Source organism: Phoca vitulina, unplaced genomic scaffold, assembly GCF_004348235.1.
Source record: "Phoca vitulina isolate PV1807 unplaced genomic scaffold, GSC_HSeal_1.0 scaffold26, whole genome shotgun sequence".
Lineage (NCBI taxonomy): Eukaryota > Metazoa > Chordata > Mammalia > Carnivora > Phocidae > Phoca > Phoca vitulina.
This window is the reverse complement of record NW_022589729.1, coordinates 17968727-17994245: the sequence shown is the minus strand read 5'-3', so window position 1 is coordinate 17994245 and position 25519 is coordinate 17968727. Positions and strand designations below refer to the sequence as shown.

The window sequence follows — 25519 nt, the reverse complement described above, 5'->3', positions numbered from 1 at the left end:
AAGTGGACCTACCCTGGATTATCAAACATGTAAATTCTACAGGTTAAATTAAAATTATGCGCTATGGACCCAGATCTTGACTTAAAAACATAACTTTTATGTCTAGGAAAAAAGACTGACATAAAAGTTTAATCACCTAAAAAACAGGTACATAGGCACAAAGATGTCAGCCAAAAATAAATGAGTTTATAGGAGAATACACATAAGTCTCCCTATCTAGTTTCCAAATCACAAAATGTTTTATTTTATTTAATTAATTAATTAAATCACAGGATGTTTTAAAGTGGAAGAAAACTTGAACTGAAAGATAGACTGATATTCCACCCTACAAGTGATTAATCTTAAGAGTAAAAAAAATTATATATTTTTTCATTTATCTTTTCAAATGGGAACCACCTCAGCCCCTCCCCCCAGAAAAGATTTAAGTTAAAATAAACTTTTGCACAACGATCATGAGGAAAATGAATATGAACATAAAATTACTCACTAATACATGAGGGTTGAGGTGACCATCCACTTTGCAGACATGTAATTGATCCCGAAGTTTTACCATCTGGTGTTACATATCCTGGTTTACACTGATATTGTGTTTCTTTATTTAAGGGATATGCAAATTCATATTCAGAAAAAAATCCATTTTCGATTGTTATATCTGATTTTAAACATCTTTCTGAAAGGGAGACAGTATAAGGAAAAGATAAGCGTGTAAATAAGCATTTTTATAAAGACTCAAATAATATAACAATATAAAAAATAAGGAGTCATTTATAAATGAAAATCCAGAAAATCCAAGTCACCCAAATTCTTGTGACAGAGAAAATAAGCTATGAGTTTCCAAAGATATTAAGTCAGGATAGTTCATTAAAATTTTTTTTTTGGAATGAAGAAGCAAAATTTAGAATGCTCAGAATCCCTTCTTGGAAATTATTAGAAATTTCTTTGTCTAATGGATCTGGAATCCTACAGCATGCCAGAACGATACTGGCAATGGATCCTTTCCAGGCACTTGTTTTAAATATTGTGTACTCAGGATCTCTTTAGCAACCCCAGCATTCAGTTAACTAATTGGGTTATCTCAGATCAGGTGATGATCTCAGAGAGTTTGCTACCATAGCTACCACAGCTCTGAGAATTTGACATGTCTGTCATCATAACTGGGTGTTTAAAACCATATGGATACATGGAGTTCGATGGATCTGACACAGATCAACACATTACATTCATTTATCTTCTAAGACCAAAATGATGATCCTCAAATTATGTATAACTTAACTTGAAACAATAAAGAAGACTCTGTCAGTTACCAGGTCTCTTCACAAAATTCAGCTTTATTTATTGACTAGCCCATGGATAAAGAAGAAATCAAAGGAGAAAACATGAAATATATATTTTTTCATAATTGGTAATTTTATTCCTTCACTTGGGGCACCTAGTAGACTGCACATGGGATACTTGGAGTATTAAACACTCAGGATATGGAATTAAAGTATATAATCTTTAAAAGAAAAAAAAGACATTAAAGCAGCGCCTGGGTGGCTCAGTCGGTTGAGCATCTGACTTTTGTTCTCAGCTCAGGTCTCGATCTCAGGGCTGCGAGTTCAAGCCTGGTGTTGGGCTCCACACTGGGTATGGAGCTTACTTAAAAAATAAAAAAATAAATAAATAAAAAGATATTAAGTCTTTTGAATTAAATGATAAAAAACATTTTAAATAAAATTTTGTGAGATGATACTAAAGTAGTGCTGAGAGGGAAATTTTACCATTATATAGATATAATAGAAAAGAATACGGGCGCCTGGGTGGCTCAGTCGTTAAGTGTCTGCCTTTAGCTCAGGTCATGATCCCGGGGTCCTGGGATCGAGCCCTGCATCGGGCTCCCTGCTCCACAGGAAGCCTGCTTCTCCCTCTCTCATTCTCCCTGCTTGTGTTCCTGCTCTCGCCATGTCTCTCTCTGTCAAATAAATAAATAAAACCTTAAAAAAAAAAAAGAAAGAATAGACTATATATCACCTCACTGTTTTGCTTTAAGAAATTAGAAAAAGAAAACCCAACATGGGCATAAACTTGAAAAATAGACTGTTGTTAGTGAGATGGTGGAATAGGATGTTTTATTATTCTCTATTTGATTTATTTCTGTTCTAATCTTTATTATTTCCTCCCTTCTAACTTCGGGCTTGGTCTGTTTTTCTAGTTCCTTGAGGTAAAAAGTTAGGTTGTTTATATAAGATCTTCTATTTTAATGTAGGCATTTGTCACTGAAAACTTCCCTCTTCCCACTGCTTTTGCAGCTTCTATAAATTTTGTTACATTGTGTTTTTGTTTTCATTTGTCTCAAGATATTTTTAAAAATTCTCTTGCGCTTTCTTCTTTGACCCAATTGTTTGAGAGTGTGCTGTTTTCTTTCCATGTATTTGTGAATTTTCCCATTCTTTTTGCTGTTACTGATTTCTAGTTTTACTCCATTGTGGTTGAGAAAGATACTGTATAGAATCTTTCATGTGCAGTCGAGGAGAATGTACACTGTTGGGTGGAAAATTCTGTATATATCTATTAGGTCCATTTTGTTTATATTGTTGTTCAAATCTAGAGCTTCTTTCCTGAATTTCTGTCTGGGTGTTCTATCCATTATTCAAAGTGGGGTAATGAAGTCTCCTAATATTATTGTATTGCTGTCAATTTCTCCTCTTTAGATCTGTCAATATTTGCTTTATATATTTAGGAGTTCCAATGTTGGATCCACGTATGTTGAAAATTGCTACATCTTCCTGTTGAATTGACTCTTTTATTATTATATAATGACCTTCTTTGTCTCCAGAGACAGTTTTAGACATAAAGTCCATTTCTTTTTCTGATAGAAGTATAGCCACTCCAACATTCTTTGGTTGCCATTCACATGGAGTATCTTTTTCCATTCCTTCACTTTTAGCCTATTGTGTCTTTAAACCTAAAGTGAGTTCTTGTTTTTTACCTATTCAGGTACTGTATTCCTTTTAATAGGCTTAATCCATCTACATTTAAAGGGATTATTGATAGGTGAACACTCACTATTCACATTTGGCTAATTGTCTTCTGTTTTGCAATTGTTTTTCAATCTCTTCCACTTTTGATGACTTTCTTTGCTATTTGATTATGTTTTACAGTTACTTATTTTGATTTTTATCTCATCTTTTGTATGTCTATTATAGGTTTTCCTTCCTACTTTATTGAAGTATAATTGATAAAATTGTATATATAAAGTGTACAATGAGATGACTTGGTACACATACACATTTGGAAATGATTTTCAAAATCGCATTAATCACCTCACATACTTTTTTTTTGTAGCTGGAATGCTTACGATCTACTCTCTCCGCAAACTTGAGCTATACAATACATTATTACTAACTGCACTCATCATGCTGTACATTAGATCTTCAGAATTATTCATCTTACAGCCTTGGACCAGCATCTCCTCATTCCCCCCATCTGCAAGCCCCTGATAATTACCATTCTACTCTCTGCTTCTATGAATTTGACCTTTTCTTTTTTTCTTTTTTGACTTTATATACAAGTTTAATCATGAAGTGTTTGTCTAACTCTGGCTTATTATGTTTAACATAATGTCCTCTAGGTTCGACAATGTTGTAAATAGCAAGATTTTCTTTTTTCTCATGGTTGGATAATATTCCATTATATATAGATATAATCTCACATCTTCCTTATCCATTAATGGACACTTAGGTTGTTTCTATATGTTGGTTATTGGGAATAAAGCTACAATGAACAGGAGGGTGCAGATATTTCTTCAAGATACTGATTTCATTTCCTTCAGATATATACCCAGAAATGGGATTGCTGTATAATATGGTAGTTCTATTAAATTTTTGAGGAACTTGCATATTGTTTTCCATATGCCTATAACAAATTACATTCCCACCCTAAGCATACAAGAGTTTCCTTTTTCCACATTCTCACCAACACTTGTTATCTCTTGTCTTTTTGATAAAGGCCATTTTAACAGGTATGAGGTGATAGTTCATTGTGGTTTTGATTTGCATATGCCTGATGATTAGTGATTTTGAGTACCAATTGGCCATTTGCATGTATTCTTCAGAAAAATGTCTATTCAGATCTTTGCCCATTTTTAATTGGATTGGATTTTTTTTGCTATTGAGTTGTATAAGTTGTGATATATATCACAACTTATAGTGCATCAGATCTATGGTTTGCAAATATTTTCTCCCATTCCATAGGTTGCCTTTTCATTTTGTTGATTTGTTGAGTAGAAGCTTTTTCATTTGATATAGTTTTGTTTACTTCAGCTTTTGCTGTCTGTGTTTTGATGTCATATCCAAAAAATATCATCGCCAAGACCAATGTCAAGAAGATATTTTCCTATGTATCTTCTAGGACTTCTAGAGTTTAAAGTCATATTTAAGTCATCTAGAGTTAATTTTCATCAGTGGTTTAATATTGTGGTTTCATTTTTTTTGCTTGTGCTGAAGACGCTACTTTCTTCATGTGTATACTTGGCACCATTATCTAATTTTAATTAAGGATATATGTGTGACTTTATTTCTGGCTCCCAATTTTATTCCATTGATCTGCCAATATGATATTATTTTCATTTTAATCACTTTATAATATAGTTTGAAATCAGAAAGCATGATGCCTTCAGCTTTGCTCTTCTTTCTCAAGATTGCTTTGGCTCTTTGGGAGTCTTTGTGGTTCCATGTAAATTTTAGCATTGTTTATTCTACTTCTGTGAAAAATACCAGTGCTATCTTGACAGGAATTGTATCTATTGATCACTTTGGGTAGTATGCACATTTTAACAATATTAATTCTTCCAATCCATGTATATACATTATCTTTCCATTTATTTATATCTTCTTCAATTTATTTTATCATTGTCTTACTGTTTTTAGGATACAAGCCTTTCATCTCCTTAGATAGATTTATTCCTAGGTATCTTATTATTTTTGATGCTATTGTAAATGGTATTGTTTTTTAAATTTCTCTTTCTGATAGTTCATTATTCATTACACAACAGATTTTTGTGTATTGATATTGTATCCTGCAACTTTACTGACTTCATTTATTAATTCTAACAGGTTTGTGTGTGTGTGTGTGTGTGTGTGTGTGTGTGTGTGTGTGGAGTCTTAGGGTTTTCTCTATATATGTCATCTACAAACAGAGATAATTTTACTTCTTCATTTGGGTACCTTTTATTTCCTTTTGTTCAACAGTGGTGAAAGTGTGTATCCTTGTCTTTTTCCTGACCTTGAGGAAAAGCTGAAAGCTTTTCACAATTATATATGATGTTAGTTATAGGCTTCTTATTTATGGCCTTTATTATGTTGAGGTATATTTCTTCAACACCTAACTGTTGAGAGTTTTTATCATAAATGGATTGTGAATTGTGTCAAATGCTTTTTCTCTATCTATTGGGATGATTATATGATTTTTAACCTTTGTATTGCTAATGGAGTTTATCACATTACTGATTTGCATCTGTTGAACCATCCTTGAGGCCCATGGATAAACCCAACTTCATTATGGTGTATGAATCTTTTAATATGCTGTTGAATTCAGTTTGCTAATATTTTGTTAAGCATTTCTGATCTATCATTTATCAGTGATACTGGCCTATAAATTTTTTTTTCTTGTAGTGTCCTTGTCTAGCTTTGATCTAATCATGCTGATCTTGTAAAGTGGTATTGGAAGTGTCCCCTGCCCTCAAATTTTTGGAATGGTTTGAGAAGAATTGGTATTAATTCTTCTTTAAATTACAATGAAAACTTCTGGTCCCAGGCTTTTCTTTGTAGAGATATTTTAAATTAATGATTCAGTCCTGTTGCTTGTTATTGATTTGTTCAGATTTTCTAGTTCTTAATGATTTTGTTTTGGCAAGTTTTATATTTCTAGGAATTTATCCATTTCTTCTAGGTTATCCAATTTGTTGGTGTGTAATTGTTTATGCTTGTCTCTTATGAACATTTGTATTTCTGTGGCATCAGTCGAAAGTCTCCACTTTCATTTCTCATTTTGTTTATTTTATCTTCTCTTTTTTCTTAGTTTGTAAGCATTAGGTTTGTCAATTTTGTTTATCTTTCCAAAAAGGTAGGTATTAATTTTGTTGATTTTTTTTGGGTCTTTATTTCACATATTTCTTCTCTGATTTCTGTTATTTCCTTGCTTCTGCTAATTTTAGGCTTAGTTTATTCTTCTTTTTCTAGTTTTTTTGATGTATAAAGTTGGTTGTATATTTGAAATCATTTCTTTTTCTTAGTGTAGGCATTTATCACTATAAACATCTCTCATAGAACTGCTTTTGTATGTGAGGCATTTTTTTTCTCTCTTGCTGTTTTCAAAATTCTCTCTTTGTCTTTGGTTTTAGCTAGTTTTATTGTAAGATGTCTTAGAGAAGATTTCTTTGGGTTGAATCTGTTTGGGGACTTATGAGCTTCTTGATTTTGATAGTCCATATTTCTTCCTAGTTTGATAAATTCTCAGCCATTATTTCTTTAAGTAACTTTCTGCCCCTTTCTCCATCTCTTCTCCTTTTGGGACTTACACAATGCCTAAAATGTTTCCTCTGATAGCCTATAATTCATATGGGCTCTCTCTACTCCTTAAGTCTTATCCTTTGTTCTCCTCTGACTAGAAAATTTCAAATGACCTCTCTACTTCACAGATTCTTTCTTCTGTTTCATAAATCTGCTGTTGATGCTCTTTGTTGTATTTTTCGTTTCATCCATTGTATTCTTCAGTTCCAGAATTTCTGTTTGGTTCCTTTTATGATTTCTATCTCATTGTTTTCCTGATTTCTTTGAATTCTCTTTCTGTGTTTTCTTATAGCTCACGGAGCTTCCTTAAAACTACTGTTTGAATTCTTTATCAGGAAAATCATAGTTCTTCATTATTTGGGGGTAAGTTACTGGAATAATATTGTGTTCTTTCGGTGGTGTCATGTTTCCTTGATTTCTCATGTCCCTTAAAGTCTTGCATTGCTGCCTTCGCCTTTGAAGAAGCTCTCACTTCCTCTAGTCTTTTCTGACTGCTTTGGGAGAGAAATACTTTCTGTCACACCTGTTAGGGATTTTGAGGCTTTTTAAAAGAACTTTTTAATGGATATATCTGCTCCCTATGTTTTGCTACCACTTGGGATGGAATTCTTAGATTGTGTGCCTTCTTTCAATCCTGCAAAGATAGTCAGGGTCCTGACAGCTTCCTGTTTGCTGGACACAATGCTGAATGCTCAGGTATGTGCTTTCTACCATTCCTATGGAGTCAGTTTGGCTTTCTAGGTATGCTCACTAGCCATCTAGAAATTGCTGCATTCACCACCTTTGGGGCATACACAAGGAGCTGGCCAATGGATAGCAGGTGTGCGGAATGTTGGGGGTGCCATTAGGTGAGGAGGATCTGCAGGCAAGTCATCCCCAGTGGTTAGCGGGTACATCAGGGTACTCCCTGATGTAGTCTGCAAAGTGGTTAATAGGATCTTTGTCCCTTGATGAATTGAGCCCTGATTGCTGTGCTCCAAGCTTTCCTCAATCCCTTCAGCCATGAAGATCACCTCAGAATTCTGGATGTGGTGAGAAAGAAATGGGCCTTTTGGTCAGAGACCCACACAGCTGAGGAAGCCAGATGCTAAGTCACACACTCTTTCCCCCAGTGGAGAAGTTGCAGGCTGAATGGGTCTCTCTTGGCACTGAACTGTGCCACTTTGTGGAAGGAGTGACTCAGATAATTGAAACTGTTCCTCTCACCCACTTCAATGCACCCACTGTTGGATCTTTTTGCTCTAATGGTGTGCTGAAACTTCTGCTAGATTCCCAGACTCCCAGAAAGATGCTCTTGTCTGTGGGTGATTGTCAAAATTGGTGTTCTTTGACAGGAAGAATAGAAACTTGTATTCTGCCATCTTGCTGGTGTCACTATTTTTTTCTTAGATTGAATGTATGTATGTATGTGTGCATTTAAGTTTTTATTTTAATACCAGTTGGTTAACATACTCATCATGACAAGTGCAATCCTTAATCCCCATCACCTATTTCACCCAACCCCTTTGCCCCCTGCCACCTTTCTCCCCTCTGATAACTATCACATTGTTCTTTAGAGTTAGAGTCATTTTTTGCTTCTTGTTTTTTGTTTTTGGTTTGTATCTCTCTCTCTCACTTTCCCCCCTTTACTCATTTGTTTTGTTTCTTAAATTCCACATATGAGTGAGATCATATGGTATTTGTCTTTCTCTGACTTATTTCACTTAACATTATACTCTCTAGCTTCACCCATGTTGTTACAAATAGTAAGATTTCATTCTTTTTTATGGCTGAGTAATATTCCATTTTATACATATACCACCTCTTCTTTATCCATTTGTCAATCAATAGACAGACTGCTTCCATATCTTGGCTATTCTATATAATGCTTCTATAAACATAGGGGTGCATGGATCCCTTTGAATTAGTGTTTTTGTTCTTTGAGTAAATACCCAGTAGTGTGATTGATGGGTCATACAGAAATTCTATTTTTAACTTTTTGAGGAACCTCCATACTATTCTCCAGAGTGGTTGCACCAGTTTGCATTCCCACCAACAGTGCAAGAGGGTTCTCCTTTCTCCACATCCTTGTCAACGCCTGTTGTTTCCTGTGTTGTTGATTTTAGCCATTCTGACAGGTGTGAGGTGATATCGCACTGTAGTTTTGATTTGCATTTCCCTGATGATAAGTGATAATGAGTATCTTTTCTTATGTCTGTGGGCCATCTGTCTGTCTTCTTTGGAGAAATGTCTGTTCATGTCTTCTGCCCATTTTTAAACTGGATACTTTGGTTTTTGAGTGTTGAGTTTTATAAGTTCTTTATATATTTTGGATACTAACCCCTTACCAGGCATGTCATTTGCAAATGTCTTCTCCCATTCCAAAAGTTGCCTTTTAGTTTTGTTGATTGTTTCCTTTGCTGCCCAGAAGCGTTTTATTTTGATGTAGTCCCAATAGTTTTTGTTTTGTTTTGTTTTTGCTTTTGTTTCCTTTGTCTCAGGGATCTATCTAGAAAGTTGCTGTGGCTGATGTCAGAGAAGTTACTGCTTGTGCTCTCTTCTAGGATTTTTATGGTTTCAGGTCTCACATTTAGGTCTTTCATCCATTTTGAATATTTTTTGTATATGGTATAAGAACGTGGTCCAGTGTCATTCTTTTGCATGTTGCTGTCCAGTTTCCCCAACAACATTTGTTGAAGAGACTGTCTTTTTCCTAATGGATTTTCTTTCCTGCTTTGCCAAAGATTATTTGACCATATAATTGTGGGTTTATTTCTGGGTTTTCTATTCTGTTCTATCAATCTATGTGTCTATTTTTGTGCCAGTATCATATTGCCTTGATCACTATAGCTTTGTAATATAAGTTGAAGTCTGGAATTGTGATGCCTCCAGCTTTGTTTTTCTTTTTCAAGCTTGCTTTGGCTATTCAGGGTCTTTTTGTGGATCCATATAAATTTTAGGATTGTTTATTGTAGTTCTGTGAAAAATGCTCTTGGTATTTTGATAGGGATTTCATTGAATGTGTAGATTGCTTTGAGTGGTGTAGACATTTTAACAATATTTGTTCTTCCAATCCATGAGCATGGAATGTCTTCCATTTCTTTGTGTCATCTTTAATTTCTTTCATCAGTGTTTTATAGTTTTCAGAGTACAGATTCTTTACTTCTTTGGTTAGGTTTATTCTTAGGTATTTTATTATTTTTGGTGCAATTGTAAACGGGACAGTTTTCTTAATTTTTCTTTCTGCTGCTTCATTATTGCTGTATAGAAAGGCAATAGATTTCTGTACTGTGATTTTGTAACCTACAACTTTACTGAATTCGTTGATCAGTTCTAGCAGGTTTTGATGGAGTCTTTTGGATTTTCTATATAGAATATAATGTCATCTCAAATAGTAACAATTTTACTACTTCCTTACTGATTTGAATGCATTTTATTCCTTTTTGTTGTCTATATGCTGTGGCTAGGACTTCCAGTACTATGTTGAATAAAAGTGGTGAGACATCCTTGTCTTGTTCCTGACCTTAGGGGAAAAGCACTGTTTTTCCCCATAATGGATGATGTCAGTTGTGGCTTTTTCATATGTGGCCTTTATTATGTTGAGGTATGTTCCCTCTAAACCTACTTTGTTGAGGGCTTTTATCATGAATGATTGTTGTACTTTGTCAAATGCTTTTTTGGCATCTGTTGAAATGATCATATAGTTCTTATCCTTTCTTTTACTGATGTGATGTATCATGTTGATTGATCTGTGAATATTGAACCACTCTTGAAACCCAGGAATAAATTCCACTTGATTGTGGTGAATATTTTTTTTAAACGTATTGTTGAATTCAGTTTGTTAGTATTTTATTATGGATTTTTGTGTCATCAGAAATATTGACCTGTAGTTCTCTTTTTTGTGGTGTCTTTATTTGGTTTTGGTATCAGGGTAGTGCCGGGCCTCATGAAATGCATTTGGAAGCTTTCCTTCCTTTTCTATTTTTTGGAATAGTTTGAGAATAGGTATTAAATCTTCCTTAAGTGTTTGGTAGAGGGGTGCCTGGGTGGCTAGGTCAGTTAAGAATCCGACTCTTGATTTCAGCTCAGGTTGTGATCTCAGGGTCATGAGATCCAGCCCTATGTCAGGCTCTGCGCTCAGCAGGGAGTCTGCTTGGATTCTCCCTCTGTCCCTCCCTCTGCCCCTCCATCCCCACCCTCTCTCAAAATAAATAAATAAATCTTAAAAAAATGTTTGGTAGAGTTCATCTATGAAGCCATCTGATCTTGGACTTTGATTATTTGGTTTTTTTGATTACTGATTCTTTTTTTTTTTTGCTTGTAATTGGTCTGTTCAAATTTTCTGTTTTTTCCTGTTTCGGTTTTGGTAGGTTTATGTTTCTAGGAATTTAACCTTTCTTCTGGTTGTCCAATTTGTGGGCATGCAGTTTTTCAGAATATTCTCTTATAATTGTTTGTGTTTTTGTGGTGTTGGTTGTTACTTCTCCTCCCTTATTTGTGATTTAATTTATTTGGTTCCCTTTTCTTTTTGATAAATCTGACTAGGGGTTTATCAAATTTATCATTTTTTTCCAAGAACCAGCTCCTGGTTTCATTTATCTGTTCTATTGTTTTTCTAGTTTATCATTTACTTCTGCTCTAATCTTTATTATTTCCTTCCTTCTGCTGGTTTTAGTTTTTTTTTTCTTGTTGTTTTTCTAGCTCTTTTCCGTGTAAGGTTAGGTTGTTTATTTGACATTTTTCTTGCTTCTTGAGCTAGGCCTGTATAGTATAAACTTTCCTCTTGGAACCATTTTTGCTGCATCCCGAAGGTTTTGAACTGTGTTTTCATTTTCATTTGTTTCCATGTACTTTTTAATCTCTTCTTTTATTTCCTCTTGACCCATTCATTGTTTAGTAACATGTTACTTAATCTCCATGTATTTGTGATCTTTCAGACTTTTTTCTTGTGGTTGACTTCTAGTTTTATAGCGTTGTGGTCAGAAAAGATGCATAGTATGACTTTGATCTTTTTGAGTCTGTTGAGGCTCATTTTGTGGCTTAATATGTGTTCTATTCTATGTGCCCTTGAAAAGAGTGTGTATTCTGCTGTTTTATGATAGAATGTTCTGAATGTATCTGCTAAATCCATCTGGTTCAGTGTGTCATTCAAAGCCATTGTATCCTTGTTGATTTTCTGTTTAGATGATCCATCCATTGATGTAAATGGGGTTTTAAAGTCCCCTATTATTGTGTTATTATTGATTAGTTCCTTTATGTTTGTTATTAACAGTTTTATGTATTTGGGAGCTCCCATGTTGGTTGCCTACATATTTACCATTGTTATATCTTCTTCTTGGATTATCCCCTTTATTATTATATGTTGTCCTTCTTTGTCTTCTGTTATAGTCTTTGTTTTAATGTCTATTTTGTCCAATATAAGCATTGCTACCCCAGCTTTCTTTTGACACCCATTTGCATGATAAATGTTCTCCGTCTCCTCACTTTCCATCTGCAGGTGACTTTTGTTCCAAAATGAGTTTTGTAGGAAGCATATAGATGGGTTTGTTTTACCCATTCTGTCAACTTATGTCTTTTGATTGGAGAGTTTAGTCCATTTCCACTCAAAGGAATTATTGGTAGATATGTATTTATTGCCACCTTATTACCTGTTTTGTGGTTGTTTCTGAAGATTTTCTCATCTTTTCTTGTCGTTCTCTCTTTTATGGTTTGCTGGTTTTCTTTAGTGACATATTGGCTTTCTTTCCCTTTATTCTTTGCATATTTATTAGTGGTTTTGACTTGTGGTTACCATTAGGTTTTTATATAACATCTTCTGCATATATCACTCTATATTAAGTTGATGGTCAATTAAGTTTGAACCCATTCTTATTCCTCTCTTCCCCAGGTATATGGTGTCAAATTTTACATCCTTTTATTTTGTGAATTCCTTGACTGAATTTTTTTACAGAAATATTCATTTTTACTGTTTTGTGTTTCCTACATTCATACTGTCACTTTTGGTCTCTTCTTTTCACTCAGAGTCCCCTTTAATATTTCTTGCAGGGCTGGTTTAGTGGTCATGAACTCCATTAATTTTTGTTTGGGGAATTCTTTATCATTTCTTCTATTTTGAATAATAGGCTTTCTGGATAGAATATTCTTGGCTGCAGATTTTTCCCATTCAGCACTTTGAAGTTATCATGCCACTTCCTTCTGACTTGGATAATTTCTGCTGAAAATTCCCTGGTAGTCTTATGGGTTTTCCCTTATATTTTACTGTCTTTTTGTTTGCTTTATTTTGTTTTTGTCTTGCTTCTTTAAAAATTTTTTTTTTCTATATCACTATGTTTTGCCAATTTATTTATAATATGTCTTGGTTTGGGTCTGCTTTTGTTGATTTTGGGGGGTTCTCTATGCTTCCTGGATCTGGATATCTGTTTCCTCCCCCAGATTAGGGAAGTTTTCTGCTATTATTTCTTCAAATAAATTTTCTACCCCCTCTTTTTTTCTTTTTCTTCTGGGACTCCTATAATAGGAATGTTGTTATGTTTGATGGAGTCACTGAGTTCCTTATGTCTATTCTCATTTTGCATAATTCTTTTTTCTCTCTTTTGTTCAGCATGATTACTGTTACTTTGTCTTCTAGGTCATTAATTCCCATTCCTCTGCTTCTTCCAGCCTGCTGTTCACTCCATCAGGTGTGTTTCTCATTTTGTTTATTGAGCCCTTGATCTCTGCTATGTTATTCTTTATCTCTGTGTTAAAGGTCTCACTCATGTCTTTGACTTTTTTTCTCAAGTCCAGTGAGTATCTTTGTAATATTATCTATCAGGCATATTGCTAATATATATTTTACTTACATCTCTGGCTGTGGCCCTGTATTCTTTCATTTGGGACAAATTCTTCTGTTTTCTCATTTTATCTAAATTTCTATGCCTGCATCTTTGTTCAGAAAGTCAGCTACTTCTGTTCTTGAGGGTAATGGCCTTATGAAGAAGAGGTTCTATAGTGCTCTGCAGTGTTGTGACCACTGTCCCCCAGGGCCTGACACTTCAGGGAGTGTCTCCAATGTGTGCTGTATGCACACTGCTGTTGTGTCCTGACTGCTTTATCCTTCAGGCCAGTCATCTGCAGAGGCCCTCTTTGACTGTTGTGGTCAGTATTTGGTCCCTGGCCTGACTGTGTTGAGTTTTAACTTTAGGTGTGCTATGGTCCGCTTGTGAAATGAGACCTCTTCTCACCACTGCTGGAATCAAGGCTTCCCAAAACTCCCAGGTTGGGAGATGTGGTGGGGGCAGGGGTTTGGCTTGGTCTTCTGGGGGAGGAGGCTGGCTGTTCAGGGACTGAGGCAAGCATGACCAGGAAGGGTGGTTCCACTGGAGCACAGGGAGGTGGGACTTGGTGCAAGCAAGTTAGGTGGTGAGTGTTGGCCCTGTGCTGGTTCTCACAGGTGGCTCTGTGTTTATGCTGAAGGGTGGGGGAGGGAAATGGCACCTGCCAGTTCCTTTGTTTCCAAAACTGCCTTTCTGCAACACGCTCCTCACTGTGTGCCCTGTGTGCTCTTCAGATTGCTCTTTCCGGCTGTATGTTGACAGGCTGCTTGGTTGCCTTTTCTCCAAGCCCCAATGTCGTTTAAGCTGTCCCAGAGCCAAGCACACTGACACTTGAAAACCCCAGGCTTTAAACACCACTGGTTATAAGAATTATGAAGAATTATGAAATTTGGCCTCTCTCACTTTCTAAGACAATTGTTATGGTAATTCATTTTTCCCATGTGCTCCCTTGTGTGTTAATCTGTCCCTTGCCTTTCTCTGTGACCATGGCTCTCTCCCCACCTCAGTGGCCACAGTCCGTTTCTCTCAAACTGTGTACATCTTACTTCTTCAATGTGGCCTCTTCCTGACCTTTAGTTGTGGAATTTGTTCTGCCGGTCTTCAGGTTGATTTCTGGGGTACTTAGGATGATTTGATGGTTATGTAGGTGTATTCATGGGACAAGGCAAGCCTAGGTTCCTCCTACTCCACTGCCATCTTCTTCCCTCCACTGCTGGTATCACTCTATTATTACAGGTTTCTTCTTTGTGTTTCTTTTACTGTTTCTTGACTAATACCTATCAGTAGACATTTATTTTGCTGCATATGTATCAAGAAATGTGTATATCCACTCACACATACTTGGAAAAAATAAAGCTAAGTATATCCATTGGCAGAAATAAGAAAGTTGATATAAAATTTTGCTACAGTTAATAAAGATGTGGGTTAGAAAACCATAAATATACTGGGATCTCAGACCATTTACTTACTGAGAGGAATGCATTCTGGAGGAGGGAACCAGTCACTCTCTGTACATGTCATTATAGTCTGCTCATTTGGAAGACTGTAACCAGAATTACATTTAACTCTCACAGATTCATCTTGGAGAAATGCTTGTCCATACGTTGGATAATCTCCATTTTTCAAATAATTGAAAATACATCGTCCTAAAAATCATAAAAATGAACAAAAATTTTTAAAAACCCATAAATTCAGTCAAAATAGTAAGTTAAAAACTGTTTGTACAATATTAAAACTATAATGCATAAGTATCCAAAAACTTAAGAAAAACTAAAGCTACTACCAAATGTGTAGGAAGAAAAAAATCAATATTCAATATTATTTATCTTCAGTTTTTATAATTAAAATATGTATGAATGATATAGGTGTTTTTGAGAAGCTTCTATCTTTATCTGTTATGTGATTTTTATGAAAAGCTCCTCATTAAAGGAAAAACCTATATTGGTCTTTGCTCATAAAACTTATCCCTTGGCCTCATTTTTGTCATACAAGGCTTAATTGTACTCACTTATGTGTTTTTCCCCCTCTACTATTTGAAATATGTACACATATACAATTATAAAAAGGTTTACTTACTGCGGCATGGTACTGCTGGTTCCCATCCTTTGTGTGTGCAAGTAATGTATTCCCACGGATTTTGTGAAGGAGTCACAAAATTGGAATCACAGGAATAGTAAAAAGATTTTCCTATAGCTGCTGGAAATTGTGATCTATATCTATTTTCACGGTATAAACTTCCATGTTTTATTTCTGGAAAATCACAGGGCTTCACTTGCAATACAAACAAAAGAAACAAAAACAGTATAAATAATGTTTTACCTTAATAAAAAAATCAAATTAGAAATGAATTGTTTCATTGGTGAATTACATCCTTTTATTATCATAATTTCGCTCATTGCAACAGGGTTTTTAGGACAAGAAAAGTTATAAAATTCAGATGAAGTGTGATGAAGTTATTGCTAATGAAGTTAAAATTATATCTTGTGGGTCATATGATATATATGATATATATGTATGAAAACTCTTGTGGAATAAGACTGTACAGACCTAGGGGCGCCTGGGTGGCTCAGTTGGTTAAGCGACTGCCTTCGGCTCAGGTCATGATCCTGGAGTCCTGGGATCGAGTCCCGCATCGGGCTCCTTGCTCAGCGAGGAGTCTGCTTCTCCTTCTGACCCTCCCCCCCTCATGCTCTCTCTCTCTCTCATTCTCTCTCTCTCAAATAAATAAATAAAATCTTTAAAAAAAAAAAAAAAGACTGTACAGACCTATTTAATGACTTCTCCTTGAGTATGTATATCCTAGCCCTGGATGATTAAATGAGCATCTTGGTTGGGAGATGAAAGTACTGATTTTATTGCTCAGATCATCTATCTTCTTTTCCTTTCTTTTCTGTTCTCAACAGAAATCAGAGCCCTGCTTTTTCTTCTCAAACCAACTCAATGTAGGGAGATAGTGGGATTTTTCTGTAGATTAACATTCATTAATTTATTTTTCTACTTACCGTAAATAGTGTAAGAAATATAGAGAAACACAAAAATTTTCCATCTGCCACATTATACAGAAAAATAATATTCTTATTAATGCCTGAAACCAGTCATTGAGGCAAGTTTTCCTCTTTTTATTTAATCAAAGAAATGGACTAAGAATATTTCTTAATATCTAAATAGTTAATTAAGATTATGGCAAACATTTGATTGTTATTACTAATTTTAATTGGAGAACGAGGTATTTTAAAATATGTCATACATACATAATAATATATATGACATATATTTCATACATAATATGTCATACTATATATGGTATATTTGACACATATATAACATATATATCACATACAATGTGACATATGTCATAATATGTATATATCATGTACATGAGGTGTTTAAAAATATGTCACATTTACATAATATGTCATATATACCATATATAGGAGATGCTTTCAAATATGTCATATAAGTCATAATATGTATATTTTAGAATAAAAGTGAATATTTGATGCCATTATAGTTTGATTCTTTTTAAACACTAAAATGTCTTATTTTTATTGAGGTATAATATAATTGTATTTTATTGAGTTATTCTTATAAATTGAATATTTTTGACATATATGTTCAAGTGTTCTGTTGTTTATAACACATTTATATATAGTATTTTCTAGAAAAAGTTTCCCTTTTTGTTGGATGATTTAGAGATAATCTAGTACTTTTAATGCCAGACTAATGTTAGTTTTATTTCCATTAAATGATTCGATTGCAAGGAATCTTGTGCAACACATGAACAACAGTTCCAGCACACACATACACACACACATACACACACACAAGTATTCATTATCATCTTCATCTTACTTAAGTTCACTGATCCATTTTCTTTTTTGTTTGATTAGAGAAATTTTCTAGTAGTTTTGCAGACGTGTTATGTGGATTATACACTTTGAATCCTTGCATATACTGTTTTTCTTTAATAAAGATTTTTAAAAAGATTTTACTTATTTATTTGAGAGAGAGAGAGAGTGTGTGCACCAGGGGTGGGGAGGGACAGAGAGAGAAGCAGACTCCCCACTGAGCAGGACCCAGGGATCATGACCTGAGCCAAAGGCAGAGGCTTAACCAACTGAGCCAACCAGGTGCCCCTTTAATAAAGATTTGTAAATGATGCCTTCTGTAGGTATAGATTCTTGACCTCCATAGCTCTCATTGAAAGATTTTTTCCCCACTCTTTTTAAGCTTCCAATGTTAAGATTAAAATGCTCATTTACTCTTATACCTTTTAAGCAACGTTCTAGGGTTTTTTTCCCCCCTAGTAATTTTTGAATATTTAGATTATTTTCTCTATCTCTTGAATGAATTTCATCGTGGTACATCAAGATGTGTGTCATTTAACAAAAATTCTACCTTGGGCAAGCTTCAGTCTTTGGATTTGCAGGAACTGAGTCTTAAAGAACTCAATTAAATTAGCTGTGAAATTGTAAAGGAGAGATTTGAATCCTGGTGGTCCGATTTCAGAACAACTACAGTTATCCACCTATTACGGTGTTTCAAAGGATATGAATTAAAGAAAACAGACTGCTGAGATTTCTTTTCAAAAGGTATGTAAAGGGGATAAAATTAAAAGTGGGTATTATTATTATGACAAGCTGGGACCCCTTTACTATCTTCCTCTTTCATATGGGCACACTTAAATATGTTTTTATACTCTAACAAGATCATCTCTGAAGTAAATATAATATTTCACATATGGTCTGATCAGCACTGAGATTGGCAAGACTTAGAAGAGCCTCATTTTACCTTAGACTCCTATCAATGCACGTTGTGGTCTTACAAACAGTCCTGGTGGTTCTATCATAGTTTTGACTCAAATTAATCTCAAAATTGATTAAAATATTCACTAATTTTTTTTAAGTAGGCTCCACACCCAGCATGGGGCCCAATGTGGGGTTTGAACTCATGACCCTGAGATCAAGACCTGAGCTGAAATTAGGAGTCAGATACTTAACCAACTGAGGCCTCCAAGCACCTCAAATACTAAATAATTCAAAAAATATTTCTAATCTGTCTGTACTTGTACAGCTGATTCCTTTGACCTAAGCCCAGTATCTTATAGTTGTCACTACTAAATGTCATGTTATTAGATTCAACCTAGCACATAGGATTCTTTTTGAAGAATGAATCTGTGCTAATGCAGATTCACTATCATTATCCTGAGAAATTCCACTTGTAAATTTGTACTATTTCCCATAAACAAATTAAACTCTATGATAACAGAAATGAGTCATGAAAATAGTCCTGAGAACAAAGTCCTGAATCTGATACTTGGGTAAGGTTATTTAATGAAATTACCAACTATCTCATAAACCATCTAACTGGTCAATTTCCCCATCTTGTCCAAAAGAACTTCATAAGGTCCCTTGGGAATAACCTTGCTGGGACCCAGATACAGTTGAACTGATCTACCATTTCCATAAGCCCACCATAAACATGACTAAATATTTTCCTTAGAAAATACCACCCCCAGGGCACACTGTAGATACAGACTGAACTATGATCTCAGTCTTCCTACGAAAGAGGACTGCTAACCTTTCCTGAAGTTTCAGCCTGAGGAGCAGGCTTCTGGTTTGGCACACACCTAGGGGCCTACATAGGTGTTCTCTGGGGGATAGGCCAGTGGAGGCCAACTTTGTGATCTTCCTCTGCCTCGCTCTAGGTCAATGGTATCTCCAGGAAAGAAGCTTGTTCTTTTCCATGGTGCCCTGGCTTTAGTGATTCCCAGCTAGGGTATTCCTCTAGACTGCCTTCCTCTGGTGGCCAGCTGGGCTTATGATTGTGGTCCTATAGGACTGCAACAAATGGGGAAAGAATTCTAAACCAGCTACCACCCCAGGGCACAGCAGAGAGGCAGGAGACTAAGGAATCTATTTTTTCTTGCAAAAGAGGCCTATTGGCCTATCTTCATAACTGAGTCTTGAGAGGCAGGCTTCTAATTAAACTAAAGGCCAACTGTAATCCTCCCAGAGACCTCTAGAGATCACATCTCTCTCTTTGCTGCACTCCAGAGTGCTGGTATCTTCTAGAAGGGAGCTCATACACGCATCTGCTGTCCAGCTTTTGCATATGGTGCCCTGGTTTTTGTGATTGCTGCCCAGGTATTGGCCTTTGATTGCCTGCCCTTGGTGGCCAGCAGGGTTTGTATTCGTGAATTCAAAGAGATGGTGGTAGAGAAAGAAACAGTTCTTAACTGGCTATCACTCCATTGTTCAGTTCAGAAGGAGCAGACAGAAATGCCCATCTCCCAGTCTTCCCCTGAAAGAGGTATATTTGCATACATTAAACATTGCTGCCTGAGGACCTGGCTTCCTATAAGCCTGAATCTAGGTGCTAACTGAGATCCTCCCCTTTGGGACACTGTCCAGGTCTTGGCACACTCTCAGCTACTGAGAGCCACTTAACATAAAGTAGGGTGATGGACAATCACAAGGCTTGAGAGATAACCAAAAGCAGGGCAGTGTTAAACAATAATGGTCATCTTCTAAGTGAGGCCATTCTTTCAAGACTAGGAGAGGTGGCTGTTTTTATCTCATGCACAGAAATAAACAGAGAATCAAGGAAAATGAAGAAACAGAAGAATATATTCAAAGTGAACGAACAAGATAAAACCTCAGAAAAAGCTCTGATAGAATGAAAATAAGTGGTTTACTTGATAAAGAGTTGAAAATAATGGTTATAAAGATGCTCACTAAGCTTGGGAGAAGAACGGATAAACATAGTAAGAATTCCAACAAAGATAGAAAATAGAAGAAAGTACCAAGTAGAAGTCACAGAGCTGGGGAATACAATAATTGTACTGAAAAATAGAGTAAAAAGTTTCAATAGCAGACCAGAGAAAGCAGAAGAAAGGATTGGGAACAGGATAGTGGAAGGCCAACTTTGATCCTCCCCGAAAGGATCAGGAAGACAGGATAGTGGAACTCACTGAATCAAAGCAGCAGAAAGAAAAAGGAATACAAAAGAGTAAAGGTGGGGAATGATGGGACAACATCAGCAGACCAAATTCACACTATAAGAGTCCCAGAAGAAGAAGAGAGAAAGGGGCAGAAACTTATTTGAAGAAATAGGGACTGAAAATTTTCCTAACCTCAGGAAGGAAATAGACATACAGATCCAGGAAACCTACGGAGTTGCAAATAAGATGAACTCAAAGAAACCCACGCCAATACACATTATAGTTGAACTGTCAAAAGTTAAAGACAGGGGAAGAATCTCAAAAGCAGCAAGAGAAACAACTTGCTACATAGAGAGATTAAAATGTTTACAAGACAAGCAAAAGCTAAAGAAGTTAATCATCACTAGACCAACATTATAAGAACTGTTAAATGGGATTCTTAAGGTTGAGGTAAAAGGGTGCTAGTTATTAACAGGAAAACATATATATGTATAAATCTCATTGGTAAAGGCAAATATATGGTAAAATTCAGCATAATCTAATATTGTAAGGGTTGATCACTTATAAAGTTAGGAAGAAGGTTAAAGAGACAAAAGAAGTAAAAATATGTATAACTATGATAATTTATTAAAGGATGCACAAACATAGTAAATTGTGACATCAAAAATATAAACATGGGGGGAGTAAAATGGTAGAGCTTTAGAACATAATCAACGTTAAGTAGAGTGTTATAAATATAAGTTGTTTTATGTAAGTCTTTTGGTAACCACAAAGCAAAAACCTTTGGTAGATGCACAGAAGTTAAAGACAAAGGAATCTAAGCATACTTTACAGAGAATAATAAAATCACAAAGGAATAAAGCAAGAGAAGAAGAAAGGACCAGAGAAATTACAAAACAGTGGGAAAACAAATAACAAAGTGGCAATAAGTGTACACCTATCAATAATGACTTTAAATATAAATGTACTAAATCTTCTAATCAAAAGATATAACATGGCTGAATAGATTAAAAAAAAAAAAAAGGACCCATCTATATGCTGCCTACAAGAGGCTCAGTTCAGATGTAAGGACACATAGACTGAAAGTGAGGGGATAGAAAAAGATATTCCATGCAAACAAAAACCAAAAAAAAAAAAAAAAAAAAGGAAAAAAGAAAAAAACTAGTGTATTTATACTTATATCAGACAAAATAGACTTTAAAGCAAAGACTGAAATAAAAGACAAAGGTAGTCATTACATAGAGGGGCTCATCCCACAAGAGGATATAATACTTGTAAATTTTAAGCAGTCAACATAGGAGCTCCTAAAATGTAAAGCAAATATGAACAGAAATAAAGGGAGAAATAGACAGCAATACAATAATTAATACTCCCTCTTTCATTAGTGGATAGATCATTCAGACAGAAAATCTATCAGGAGACACTGACATAAAGTGACATGTTAGACCAAATGGACTTAACAGACATACACAGAACATCCATCTAAAACTATCAGAATACAAACTCTTATCAAGTACACATGGAACATCCTTCATGATAGACATATGTTATATCACAAAACAAGTCTTAATAATATTAAGAAGATTGAAATTATATCAAATATCTTTTCTGATTATATTTATAATCAGATATATATATCAGAAATGATATATATATATAATCAGAAATGAAAGAGGATACATACAACTGATATCAGAGAAATATAAAGGCTCATAAGAGACTACTATGAACAATTATACACCAATAAATTGGACAACATAGAAGAGATGGATAAATTCCTAGAAATATACAACCTACCAAGACTGAATCATGAAGAAATAGAAAATCTGAAAGACCAATTACTAGCAAGGAGATTAAATCAGTAATCAAAAACCTCCCAACAAACAAAAGTCCAAGACCAGATGGCTTCACTGGTGAATTCTACCAACATTTAAAAAGGATTAATGCCAATCATTTTGTAACTCTTCAAAAATATAGAAGAGGAGGGAACACTTCCAAAGTCATTTTATGAGGCCAGTGTTACCCTGATACCCAAACCAGAGAAAGACACCAGAAGAAAAGACAATTACAGGCCAATACCTGAAAAACATAGGTGTAAAAATCTTCAACAAAATATTAGCAAACTGAATTCAACAATACATTAAAAGGATAATACACTTTGATCAAGTAGGATTCATTCCAGGGATGCAAGGATGGTTCAATATCCACAAATCAATGTGATGCACCACATTAACAAAATGAAGTATAAAAAGCATATGATCATCATCTCAATAGATGCACAAAATGCATTTGATAAAATTAAACAATTTTTATGATGAAACTTTTAACAAAGTGGGTGTAGAGGGAACATACCTCAATGTATAAAGCCTATATATGACCAGCTCACACCAACTTTATACTCAATAGTAAAAAGCTTTTCCTCTAAGATCAGGAAAAAGATAAGAATGCTCACTCTCACGACTTTTATTGAACATAGTATTAGAAGTCTTAGCTAGAGTAATTAGGCAAGAAAAAGAAATAAAAGGCATCCACTCAGAAAGGAAGAAGTAAAACTTTCACTATTTTCAGATGATGTGATATTATACACAGAAAACCCTAAAAACACCACCAAAACTTGTTTGAATTAATAAATGAATTTGGTGAAGTTGCAGGATACAAATCAATGTACAAAAATCTGGTGTGTTTGTATACACTAATAATAAACTATCAGAAAGAGAAATTAAGAAAACAATCCCATTTACAATAGCATCAAAAAGGATAAAATATCTAGGAATAAATCTATCCAAGGAGGTGAAAAATCTGTACCTTGAAAACTATAAGACAATGATGAAATAAAGTGAAGACACAAATAAATGAAAGGTAGTCCATGTTCATGGATTGGAAGGGTTAATATTGTTAAAATGTCCGTACCACCCGAACAATCTATAGATTCAATACAATTCCTATCAAAATTCCAATGGCATTTTTCACAGAAATAGAACAAACAATCCTAAAATTTGTTTGGAGCCACAAAAGAATCCAAATAGTCAAAGAAATCTTGAAAATGAACAAAGCTAGAGGCATCATACTTCTAGGTTTTAAACTATATTACAAAGTTACAGTAATCAAAACGGTACGGTATTGGCATAATAACAGACACATAGTTCAATGGAACAGACAGCCTAGAAATAAACTCATGCATATAAGGTCAGATAGTTTATGATAAAGAAGCCAAGAATACACAGTGGGTAGAGGACATTCTCTTCAATAAATGGTGTTGAGAAAACTGGACAGCCACATGCAAAAGAATGAATCTGGACCACCATCTACACCATATACCAAAACTAACACAGAATGGATTAAAGACTTGAATGTAAGACCTGAAACAATAAAACTCCTAGAAGAAAACATAGGGGATAAGCTCTTTGACATTGGTCTTGGCAATTATTTTTTATTTATTTATTTTATTTATTTTTTATTTTTTAAGATTTTATTTATTTATTTGAGAGAGAGAGAATGAGAGAGAGCACATGAGAGGGGGGAGGGTCAGAGGGAGAAGCAGACTCCCCGCCGAGCAGGGAGCCCGATGCGGGACTCGATCCAGGGACTCCAGGATCATGACCTGAGCCGAAGGCAGTCGCTTAACCAACTGAGCCACCCAGGTGCCCGGCAATTATTTTTTAGATTTGACACCAAAAGCAAAGGCAACACAGGCAAAACTAAACAAGTGGGACTGCATTAAACTAAAAACTTCTGCATAGCAAAGGAAACCATCAACAAACTGAAAAGGCAACCTACTGAATAGGAGAAAATATTTGCAAATCATATATCTGATAAAGGGTAAATATCCAAAATATACTTTAAAAACTCATACAATTCAATAACAACAACAACAACAACAACAACAACAAAAAGCCCAATCTGAATAAAACATGGGCAGAGGATCTGAATAGACATTTTTCTAAAGAAGAAATATAGATGGGCAACAAGCATATGAAAAGATACTCAACTTCACTTATCATCAGAGAAATGTAAATTGAAATCACAATAAGATATTACTTCACACTTGTTAAAATGGCTGTCATCAAAAAGAAAAAAATAACAAGTGTTGGTGAGGATGTAGAGAAAGGGAACATTTCTGCATTGTTAGTGGGAATGTAGATTGGTGCAGTCACTGTGGGAACAGTATGATTTCTCAAGTAATTAATAGAACTACCATATGATCCAGCAATTCCACTTCCGGGTATTTATCTGAAAGAAAGGAAAACACTAGCTCGAAAAGCCATACATACCCCATGTTCACTGCAGCATTATTTATAATAGCCAAGATATGGAAGCAATCTAAGTGTCCATTGCTCGATGAACGCATAAGGAAAATGTGACATATATATAAACTATTCAGTCAAAAAAGAAGGAAATATTGCCATTTGTGACGACATGGATGGACTTTGAGGGCAATATGCTAAGTGAAATAAATCAAAGAAAAATACCATATGAGCTATACTTAGAATCTGAATATACCAAAATCTTAGATAAAGAGAATAGATTGGTGGTTGCTAGAGGCAAGGCATGGGGGTGGGAGAAATGGGCAAAGGGGACCAAAAAGTACAAACTTCCAGTAATAAAATAATTAAATTACAGGGATGTAATGTACAGCCTGGTGACTCTAGTTATTAATACCACATTGTATATTTGAAAGTTGTTAAGAGAGTAGATCTTAAAAGTTTATCTAACAAGGAAAAAAATTTATAAGTATGTGTGGTGATGGATTTAACTAGAATTGTGTTTGTAATTATTTCACAGTATATACAAATATCAAATCGTGTTGCACACTTAAAACTAAGATAATGTTATATGTCAATTACATCTCAATCAATCAATATTTTCATTATAATTGTTTTACACGTTAAAGTCTGTTTCATACTGATGATGGGATCTTCTTTAAGGGTCTTTTGATTTGAAAATTCATTTCGGACTTATGCCTAGAATTAATATCAAGACCATTGACCTATTATTTGCATCATTACATTTTTTATTCATGTATTATCCAGTTTAAGTGTGGTATACCTTTACAACCAACTGCAATATGTAAAGAAAAGGAATATAATAATGGAGACAGACAGAAAAGGGCAGAGGAAACACCCCCCAGAAATAATATACAGTACCTTGTTGAATTGAGTGGCATTTTGCTACATGGGATGGCTTTAGAAAATTCTACAGTGTCTTCTCCTCCCTCCAAAAAGTGGAGCCTAATT

At 34.9% G+C, this 25519-nt stretch overlaps 1 protein-coding gene across 1 annotated transcript in view; it reads right to left on the bottom strand.

Moving 5' to 3' along the window:
- Positions 1 to 25519, bottom strand: part of CFH (complement factor H) — a 92541-nt gene that overhangs the window by 47675 nt on the left and 19347 nt on the right. Inside the window, exons 8-10 of the mRNA XM_032422071.1 lie at positions 15419 to 15613; positions 14812 to 14988; positions 488 to 670 (exon numbers count right to left, since the gene is read on the bottom strand). Of these exons, the coding sequence (XP_032277962.1) occupies positions 488 to 670; positions 14812 to 14988; positions 15419 to 15613 (555 nt within the window). The remainder of the gene's footprint in view (positions 1 to 487; positions 671 to 14811; positions 14989 to 15418; positions 15614 to 25519) is intronic.